The sequence below is a fragment of the Oncorhynchus masou genome, chromosome 12, assembly GCF_036934945.1.
Source record: "Oncorhynchus masou masou isolate Uvic2021 chromosome 12, UVic_Omas_1.1, whole genome shotgun sequence".
Lineage (NCBI taxonomy): Eukaryota > Metazoa > Chordata > Actinopteri > Salmoniformes > Salmonidae > Oncorhynchus > Oncorhynchus masou.
Genome location: NC_088223.1, coordinates 88126578 through 88137110, shown reverse-complemented (window position 1 = coordinate 88137110; position 10533 = coordinate 88126578). Strand labels below are relative to the sequence as shown.

General features: G+C 47.7%; 1 protein-coding gene across 1 annotated transcript; it reads left to right on the top strand.

Annotated features, from left to right (window-relative positions):
• The first annotated feature begins 614 nt into the window (after positions 1-614).
• On the top strand, positions 615-3508 carry foxi3a (forkhead box I3a). Its single transcript, XM_064982356.1, has 2 exons — positions 615-1414; positions 1598-3508. The coding sequence occupies exons 1-2, from the start codon at positions 820-822 to the stop codon at positions 2143-2145; spliced, it is 1143 nt and encodes a 380-aa protein (XP_064838428.1). The 5' UTR covers positions 615-819; the 3' UTR covers positions 2146-3508.
• The last annotated feature ends 7025 nt before the right edge of the window (positions 3509-10533 follow it).

Sequence of the window (10533 nt, the reverse complement as noted above, 5' to 3'; positions counted from 1 at the left end):
GCATGATGTCTAAAATGTTTGTGACATCGAAGAAATGGACAAGGGGGGGAAAAAAGTTTGGGGATAGAACAAATATATAATTCAGAGGCAATAAAATGATAGGAATAAGCCTAAATGCAGTTTCCCCTTGGAATGTTGAGCGCATGAAATCACATATGAAGTGATTGCCTATTTGAGCCTATCGTTATAATAAAACAGTGTCGCATATTGCCCATACAACTATGTTTGAGGAAAAACAAATAAATGTACAAACTTCAAATTCAACTGACATTCAATTATCCTTTCATATTACGTTATATTTATATATTATATTTGAGTCTTGAAATTGTTATACATTAAATTACTGTAACATTTGTAAATGTAGCACTCATTATCCCGTTCTGCTGTAAAATAACCAACTTTAAAATGTTCTTAAGTAAATGGTTGGATGTCAAATTAAAATATAAATGTAAATAGCTAAACATTTCACAGAGCTTAGACTAACTTCTGGTGGAGAACTGGTGGAATTTCACCTCCTATTCGAAGGGAATTCTCCACGCCTAAACTCACTCAAATGACATAGTCACAGAAACACCCAATGAGAGCAGACATGGGTGTTGCTGTAGTACTATAAATTGATCAGGTGAGACAGGTGTCAGGTTGTGATGCACCTGCACTGGACACTAAATACAGAGTGAAAGGAAAATACCTCTCAGCTGGAAACAGAGGAACAAATAATACTGAAGAAAAGCGAGATCCAGATTTATTTATTTTTTACCAGAGCCATTTATTAGACTGAAGAGACCAGCTGCCAATCCAAGGATCCGTCTGTGGGTGAGCATGATGTCGTTTGTGCCACAGGGCCTCTCCCCACCTCCTTGTGGAACCCAGTACCCTAGCCTCGAACAGGAGCCTCCAGAGTTCAGCCTGTACAGCAACAACTTCTACAGCACTCCAACCCTGCCGAGCCCACAGCAGGCCACCCCTACTTCCTACGACCTGGGAGACTACACCAGCCCTCCTTCCAACCCTTACTTGTGGTTCAACGGCCCAGAGCTCAACAGTGTTCCCTACCTAGGTGGGCCCACAGGGCCAGTCTGTGGGCCCTATGTGCCCCAACTCTACAACATGCAGAGGCCCTATCTGGGTGCTGGCGCACCGAGGGGTGGTGTAGGGGACCTGAGCTGGTTCTCCATGCCCTCTCAGGAGGAGCTGATGAAGCTAGCCAGGCCACCCTACTCCTACTCTGCCCTTATTGCCATGGCGATCCACGGGGGCCAAGACAGACGGCTCACCCTGAGCCAGATCTACCAATATGTTGCGGACAACTTCCCCTTCTACAACAAGAGCAAGGCCGGGTGGCAGAACTCTATCCGCCACAACCTCTCCCTCAACGACTGCTTCAAGAAGGTGCCCCGAGATGAGGATGATCCAGGTAAGAACGTTTGGAACTTGGTTTTTAACATTGGTCTTTTAATTTCAAGGTGTTCCATGCCTACTCAATGTTTGGGAAGTGTATACGCGTACAGTATAACCTTAAAAAAGACAAATATTAACTCTTGCCTGACTATGTGAGAGCAATTCCTTAACAAAAAATGACTTATGTGTATCCTTATAGGCAAAGGTAACTACTGGACCCTGGATCCCAACTGTGAGAAGATGTTTGACAACGGCAACTTCCGTCGCAAGAGGAAGAGGAAGTCGGACTCACTGCCTGGTGAGGGGGGCTCCTCAGGTTCTGAGTCGTTAGAGTCCAGCCCCAAACACCACAACAACATGAATGACGTTTCCAGCTCCTCCGAGCGCGGCCCCTCCCCCATCTCCTCAGCCCCCTCCCTCTGCCTGAACAGCTTCCTGTCTCAGATGGCTGAAGTGGGGACAGTATCAAACACAGTAGTGTCAGATACCCTCCACAGGCCTGGCCTGGCTACAGAGCTGTCCCAACGGGTCTCTCCGGCCCAGAGATACGGCTCCTACTCCCCCAATGCTCCGATGCCTCAGTGGGAGGTCTGTATGTCCCATCCACAGCAGCCTACCATTTCCTCCTCTCCTCCCCTCTACCCTGTGGGCTACAGTGACTCTGTCCTCACCCAGCTCAGCAGCCAACTATACCCAGCCCTGGACTCTGCCTCAATGCTTTACCCACGGGAAGGCACAGAGGTGTAAAGCACAACTGATACATCTACTGGGTCGTTCCACCAATTAGGTGCCTTCGAGTACTTTAATTTGCCGATTTAAAAACAAAAAAATTCACCTACTTTTAACATTCTAAATTATAAAGAGCACTGGTTCAACTTAATAAAAAACAGTTTCCCATATCAAGAAGTTAACTAACAAAAATACTATTGTAAGTGCTTGTAAAGTGGGGCGGCAGGGTAGCCTAGTGGTTAGAGTGTTGGACTAATAACCGAAAGGTTGCAAGTTCAAATCCCCGAGCTGACAAGGTACGTATCTGCCGTTCTGCTGACAGTTTACCCACTGTTCCTCGGCCGTCATTGAAAATAAGAATTTGTTCTTAACTGACTTGCCTAGTTAAATAAAGGTAAAAAACAATATTTTTAAATAAATAAGTGCCAAGTAACAGGGTTGAGCCATAAATCCCCTTGTGACAGGGAGAATGGAAGCGTATTGTGTGCAACAGGGAGGGGCAATTGAAAGCAAGCTTCATAAATTTGTATCTATTGTTAAAAATAATTCTAGCCTGTCTATCTATGGGTAACAGGGTTGAGGTATTATGCTCGACCCGCTTAGTTTTCCACCACAAAACAAATTGTAGAGCCAGTTTACCTGCTTTTACGCTATGATTTGACTATTAAATGTTCAATGTGTCTTTTGAAAAAAATATTTTAAAAGGAACAGCTTCACCATATTTAAAATTTAATTTCAGTTCACATAACAGGATTGACCTTAAAATAAATCACTACTAACATTAAATAAATAATCATCTTTAGAAATTACTTTGCCAAAGTAACATAATAACTAGGGCTTTACAATGATGGTGAAAACCTGGAGAAATGTTGGGGTTAAGTGGGTTAAAATCTTCCTAGAAGTCACAGAGGCACATGTCAAAATGCTGAAGTTTGGCACTTTAGTAAATCTTTATTCATATTATATAAATCAGATGTATTGAATTTCCCATGCACTTCATTTAATATAACAGGCTTTTAAATATTTGCGCACAATTTCTACTTAAAGTATCAAAAAAGGCACTCATTTTGTGGAACAACCCGTACTGTGTAGTGTAGACCATAGGGCAGCTTGTCTTCGACAAACTCACTGGAATGTCTTCCCCAGCAGAGAATGAAAGTGCATTGAACTCAATGTTTTTTTTCTCTCTCTTAATTGATTGTACATATGTATATTGTTTGCGGTTCCACGTATTGTCTTCATAATATCAACTGAACTGTCAAATGATTATTGAGGGATTCTTGACTTTAGTAAAAACGTGTGGGTTGTGTATGAGCTGTACATAAATGTCATGTCCTCATGTTTTTTCATATTGGTAAAATAAAAAACAGCATAAACAAGACATTCTCACTGCTATTTTTCTGAGAGTATTTATTTAAAACTGAATAAAAGAGAGAAATACAGGATATGGTCACACTTTAAACCCCAAAACGTTATTTGGGTTGTGATTAATTCAGAAATTCCTATTTAGCATGGTGCTTAAACACAGTTTGATCAAGATTTATGATTGCCAGTGCTTTTGGTTGAGAAGACAAGTCAAGCTCCCATTACAGTCAATGATCCACATCACAGAGACAGGTTGTGAAATGAGGGAGATAAAGAAACCGTTAAACAACACTCTGAACAGGGGGGGAAAAAGACAGGTTTGACAGCCAGTGAACTAAAAGATAAATGCAAGAGAACTTGTTCCTCAAGGTTCCCCTTTGCTCCCACTTACTGCCACAGTGCCCTCTCCTCACACCTGTCTCCCTTTATTTGCCCCTCTTGGGTTCAGGGTACAAGCCAAAGCCTCTCAACATCAGTCAGCCAAGCTTTTGGAGACCGAATAACCCATTTAACATATTTATTTCCTTTTACACGAACAGAACAGAACTTCTTAGACGGCTATTTGTAATTGTGTTATTTTTCCCATATTGGCAAATACAATCTTTAAAGGCCCAGTGTAGTCAAAACTGCATTTCCTGTGTTTTGTATCATATTGTACAGCAGCTGATAAAACTGACACTGTAAAAGTGTGGATTTTTTAAATCAGTATTATATCCTGATAGTTGCTGGATGAAAATACAATCTCCACAGGACCTAATCAGCCTGTTTGCATTGGCGGGAGTTTCAGCTTTCCTGGTGACATCACTAGGCGGTAAATTGGTTAATAGACCAATAACAAAGAGAGTTCCAAACCTCTCTGCCAATAGTAGCTAGTTTCCAGTTTTCCCCTCCCCACTCAGACCACTCCCAGACAGTCCTAGCAAAATTCTTAATTGAGAAATAGTTTTGCTAAATAGTTTTTGTAAATGGAAAATTATTATAGTAAGGTATTTGAATATTAAACTGAAATGATTTGATAAAGATTGCTGTATTGGCCCTTTAAACAACTCCATTAACTTTTCTGCTAGGGTTTGGAGGTGGTGTGGCATTTCAACTTTGGATGGTTCTCAACTTTGGATGGTCTCAACTTTGATGGCCTCAACTTTGGATAGTCTCAACTTTGGATGGACTCAACTTTGGATGGCCTCAACTTTGGATGGCCTCAACTTTGGATGGCCTCAACTTTGGATGGCCTCAACTTTGGATGGCCTCTCCTTTGGATGGCCTCAACTTTGGATGGCCTCAACTTTGGATGGACTCAACTTTGGATGGCCTCAACTTTGGATGGCCTCAACTTTGGATTACCTCAACTTTGGATGGCCTCAACTTTGGATGGCCTCTCCTTTGGATGGCCTCAACTTTGGATGGTCTCAACTTTGGATGGCCTCAACTTTGGATGGCCTCAACTTTGGATGGACTCAACTTTGGATGGCCTCAACTTTGGATGGCCTCAACTTTGGATGGCCTCAACTTTGGATGGCCTCTCCTTTGGATGGCCTCAACTTTGGATTGTCTCAACTTTGGATGGCCTCAACTTTGGATGGCCTCTCCTTTGGATGGCCTCTCCTTTGGATGGCCTCTCCTTTGGATGGCCTCTCCTTCTTGAGTTTTCTCCTGAAACGTACACTCCACACCAGTCCTATTTCTGCCCCACCCACTTCACAACTAAAATTGAGTTCTGTTCACATTCTTAAATGAAGTTTTCAACATCTCTCTAACACGCCATTGGTTTGAAGCTTTTCTTAGCTTCTCTATGCTGTTTCGTAGAGCATGCATGGGAATGTGAAAGTAGACTCTTCTCACAACAAGTTTGACAGTTGACAGTATTATAATTTTTTTTCAGCGCATTACATGTTTGGCATATATCTATTTGCTTTAACAATTTGCTTTCATCTCAGCACAAAGAAAACTGCTGACAGTATCATTTAAAATCTCACACCTCCAATATTCACACGAGCTGAAAAACATGTCACCTCAGCAGATTCAATTGAGGAGGTCTGTGAGATGCTACGGTCAACATCTGTAGCCCAACACTTACAGCCGTGGGAACCAGAGCACCTCATGTCTCCCTCGGAGTTGCAGGCAGAAAATGGGGACTAGAGAACCGGTTTCAGGATCCATTCCCATGTCTATCTTTGGCGATGAAGAATCTGTGGAAAGGCCTGAGAGTACAAATGGAGTGAGAAAATGAAGGGATTAATGGGGAGAATGAGGAGAAGGGGGAAGTGTTTAATGATGACTCTCACAGATCACCACTTGGAGAGAGGGACGGTGGGATAATGAACCTCTCCGCTCTACAGGCCTCAGCGCCTTTCAATCCCTCTCTCCTCTTGTCTTAGCCCTCATTCCATTCCTCTCCTGTTACGACTAGCCTGGAGGGAGAGGGAGGGGTAAAGACTGATCCCTAACATGGAGGGGGAGGGAGGGGTAAAGATTGTTCCCCTAACATGGAGGGAGAGGGAAGGGTAAAGACTGTTCCCCTAACATGGAGGGAGAGGGAAGGGTAAAGACTGTTCCCCTAAAATGGAGGGAGAGGGAGGGGTAAAGACTGATCCCCAAACATGGAGGGAGAGGGAGGGGTAAAGACTGATCCCCTAAAATGGAGGGAGAGGGAGGGGTAAAGACTGATCCCCAAACATGGAGGGAGAGGGAGGGGTAAAGACTGATCCCCTAACATGGAGGGAGAGGGAGGGGTAAAGACTGATCCCCTAACATGGAGGGAGAGGGAAGGGTAAAGACTGTTCCCCTAACATGGAGGGAGAGGGAGGGGTAAAGACTGATCCCCTAACATGGAGGGAGAGGGAGGGGTAAAGACTGTTCCCCTAACATGGAGGGAGAGGGAAGGGTAAAGACTGTTCCCCTAACATGGAGGGAGAGGGAGGGGTAAAGACTGATCCCCTAACATGGAGGGAAGGGTAAAGACTGATCCCCAAACATGGAGGGAGAGGGAGGGGTAAAGACTGATCCCCTAACATGGAGGGAGAGGGAAGGGTAAAGACTGATCCCCTAACATGGAGGGAGAGGGAGGGGTAAAGACTGTTCCCCTAACATGGAGGGAGAGGGATTGAGGGGTAAAGACTGTTCCTCTAACATGGAGGGAGAGGGATTTAGGGGTAAAGACTGATCCCCTGACATGGAGGGAGGGGTAAAGACTGTTCCCCTAACATAGAGGGAGAGGTAGGGGTAAAGACTGATCCCCTAACATGGAGGGAGAGGGAGGGGTAAAGACTGATCCCCTAACATGGAGGGAGAGGGAAGGGTAAAGACTGATCCCCTAACATGGAGGGAGAGGGAAGGGTAAAGACTGATCCCCTAACATGGAGGGAGAGGGAGGGGTAAAGACTGTTCCCCTAACATGGAGGGAGAGGGATTGAGGGGTAAAGACTGTTCCTCTAACATGGAGGGAGAGGGATTTAGGGGTAAAGACTGATCCCCTGACATGGAGGGAGGGGTAAAGACTGTTCCCCTAACATAGAGGGAGAGGTAGGGGTAAAGACTGTTCCCCTAACATGGAGGGAGAGGGAGGGGTAAAGACTGATTCTCTAACATGGAGGGAGAGGGATTGAGGGGTAAAGACTGATCCCCTGACATGGAGGGAGAGGGAGGGGTAAAGACTGTTCCCCTAACATGGAGGGAGAGGTAGGGGTAAAGACTGATCCCCTAACATGGAGGGAGAGGGAGGGGTAAAGACTGATCCCCTGACATGGAGGGAGGGGTAAAGACTGATCCCCTAACATGGAGGGAGGGGTAAAGACTGTTCCCCTAACATGGAGGGAGAGGGAAGGGTAAAGACTGTTCCCCTAACATGGAGGGAGAGGGAGGGGTAAAGACTGTTCCCCTAACATGGGGGGAGAGGGAAGGGTAAAGACTGTTCCCCTAACATGGAGGGAGGGGTAACGACTGATCCCCTAACATGGAGGGAGAGGGAAGGGTAAAGACTGTTCCCCTAACATGGAGGGAGAGGGAAGGGTAAAGACTGATCCCCTAACATGGAGGGAGGGGTAAAGACTGTTCCCCTAACATGGAGGGAGAGGGAAGGGTAAAGACTGATCGCCTAACATGGAGGGAGAGGGAGGGGTAAAGACTGTTCCCCTAACATGGAGGGAGGGGTAAAGACTGATCCCCTAACATGGAGGGAGGGGTAAAGACTGTTCCCCTAACATGGAGGGAGAGGGAGGGGTAAAGACTGATCCCCTAACATGGAGGGAGAGGGAGGGGTAAAGACTGATCCCCTAACATGGAGGGAGGGGTAAAGACTGATCCCCTAACATGGAGGGAGAGGGAGGGGTAAAGACTGATCCCCTGACATGGAGGGAGGGGTAAAGACTGATCCCCTAACATGGAGGGAGGGGTAAAGACTGTTCCCCTAACATGGAGGGAGGGGTAAAGACTGTTCCCCTAACATGGAGGGAGAGGGAAGGGTAAAGACTGATCCCCTGACATGGAGGGAGAGGGAGGGGTAAAGACTGTTCCCCTAACATGGAGGGAGGGGTAAAGACTGATCCCCTAACATGGAGGGAGAGGGAAGGGTAAAGACTGATCCCCTAACATGGAGGGAGAGGGAGGGGTAAAGACTGTTCCCCTAACATGGAGGGAGAGGGAGGGGTAAAGACTGTTCCCCTAACATGGAGGGGGAGGGAGGGGTAAAGACTGATCCCCTAACATGGAGGGAGGGGTAAAGACTGATCCCCTAACATGGAGGGAGAGGGAGTGGTAAAGACTGATCCCCTAACATGGAGGGAGGGGGAGGGGTAAAGACTGTTCCCCTAACATGGAGGGAGAGGGAGGGGTAAAGACTGTTCCCCCTAACCTGGAGGGGAGGGAGGGGTAAAGACTGATCCCCTAACATGGAGGGAGAGGAGGGGGACTGTTCCCCTTCCATGGAGGGAGAGGGAGGGGTAAAGACTGTTCCCCTAACATGGAGGGGGAGGGAGGGGTAAAGACTGATCCCCTAACATGGAGGGAGAGGTAGGGGTAAAGACTGATCCCCTAACATGGAGGGAGAGGGAAGGGTAAAGACTGTTCCCCTAACATGGAGGGAGGGGTAAAGACTGATCCCCTAACATGGAGGGAGAGGGAGGGGTAAAGACTGATCCCCTAACATGGAGGGAGAGGGAGGGGTAAAGACTGTTCCCCTAACCTGGAGGGGGAGGGAGGGGTAAAGACTGATCCCCTAACATGGAGGGAGAGGGAGGGGTAAAGACTGTTCCCCTAACATGGAGGGAGAGGGAGGGGTAAAGACTGTTCCCCTAACCTGGAGGGGGAGGGAGGGGTAAAGACTGATCCCCTAACATGGAGGGAGAGTGAGGGGTAAAGACTGATCCCCTAACATGGAGGGAGAGGGAGGGGTAAAGACTGATCCCCTAACATGGAGGGAGAGGGAGGGGTAAAGACTGATCCCCTGACATGGAGGGAGAGGGAGGGGTAAAGACTGATCCCCTAACATGGAGGGAGAGGGAGGGGTAAAGACTGATCCCCTAACATGGAGGGAGAGGGAGGGGTAAAGACTGATCCCCTAACATGGAGGGAGAGGGAGGGGTAAAGACTGATCCCCTAACATGGAGGGAAAGGGAGGGGTAAAGACTGTTCCCCTAACATGGAGGGAAAGGGAAGGGTAAAGACTGATCCCCTGACATGGAGGGAGGGGTAACGACTGATCCCCTAACATGGAGGGAGAGGGAAGGGTAAAGACTGTTCCCCTAACATGGAGGGAGAGGGAAGGGTAAAGACTGATCCCCTGACATGGAGGGAGGGGTAACGACTGATCCCCTAACATGGAGGGAGAGGGAGGGGTAAAGACTGATCCCCTAACATGGAGGGAGGGGTAAAGACTGTTCCCCTAACATGGAGGGAGGGGTAAAGACTGTTCCCCTAACATGGAGGGCGAGGGAAGGGTAAAGACTGATCCCCTAACATGGAGGGAGAGGGAGGGGTAAAGACTGATCCCCTAACATGGAGGGAGAGGTAGGTGTAAAGACTGTTCCCCTAACATAGAGGGAGAGGTAGGGGTAAAGACTGATCCCCTAACATGGAGGGAGAGTGAGGGGGCAAGACTGTTCCCCTAACATGGAGGGAGAGGGATTGAGGGGTAAAGACTGTTCACCTAACATGGGGGGATTGAGGGGTAAAGAATGATCCCCTGACATGGAGGGAGAGGTAGGGGTAAAGACTGATCCCCTGACATGGAGGGAGGGGTAAAGACTGTTCCCCTAACATGGAGGGAGAGGTAGGGGTAAAGACTGTTCCCCTGACATGGAGGGAGAGGTAGGGGTAAAGACTGTTCCCCTAACATGGAGGGAGAGGGAGGGGTAAAGACTGATCCTCTAACATGGAGGGAGAGGGAAGGGTAAAGACTGATCCCCTAACATGGAGGGAGGGGTAAAGACTGTTCCCCTAACATGGAGGGAGGGGTAAAGACTGTTCCCCTAACATGGAGGGAGAGGGAGGGGTAAAGACTGATCCTCTAACATGGAGGGAGAGGTAAGGGTAAAGACTGATCCCCTAACATGGAGGGAGGGGTAAAGACTGTTCCCCTAACATGGAGGGAGAGGGAGGGGTAAAGACTGATCCCCTAACATGGAGGGAGGGGTAAAGACTGATCCCCTAACATGGAGGGAGAGGGAAGGGTAAAGACTGATCCCCTGACATGGAGGGAGGGGTAAAGACTGTTCCCCTAACATGGAGGGAGAGGGAACATGGAGGGGAGAGGGAAGGGTAGACTGTTCCCCTAACATGGAGGGAGAGGGAAGACTGTTCCCCTAACATGGAGGGAGGGGAAGGGTAAAGACTGTTCCCCTAACATGGAGGGAGAGGAAGGGTAAAGACTGTTCCCCTAACATGGAGGGAGAGGAAGGGTAAAGACTGATCCCCTAACATGGAGGGAGAGGGAGGGGTAAAGACTGTTCCCCTAACATGGAGGGGGAGGGAGGGGAGGGAGAGGGAAAGACTGATCCCCTAACATGGAGGGAGAGGGAGGGGTAAAGACTGTTCCCCTAACATGGA

Excerpts from the sequence above, each read along its gene's own strand:
- foxi3a (XM_064982356.1), top strand. The coding sequence starts at position 820 with ATGATGTCGTTTGTGCCACAGGGCCTCTCCCCACCTCCTTGTGGAACC. Across the intron at positions 1,415-1,597 it reads CCGAGATGAGGATGATCCAG|GCAAAGGTAACTACTGGACC; the intron begins GTAAGAACGTTT and ends GTATCCTTATAG.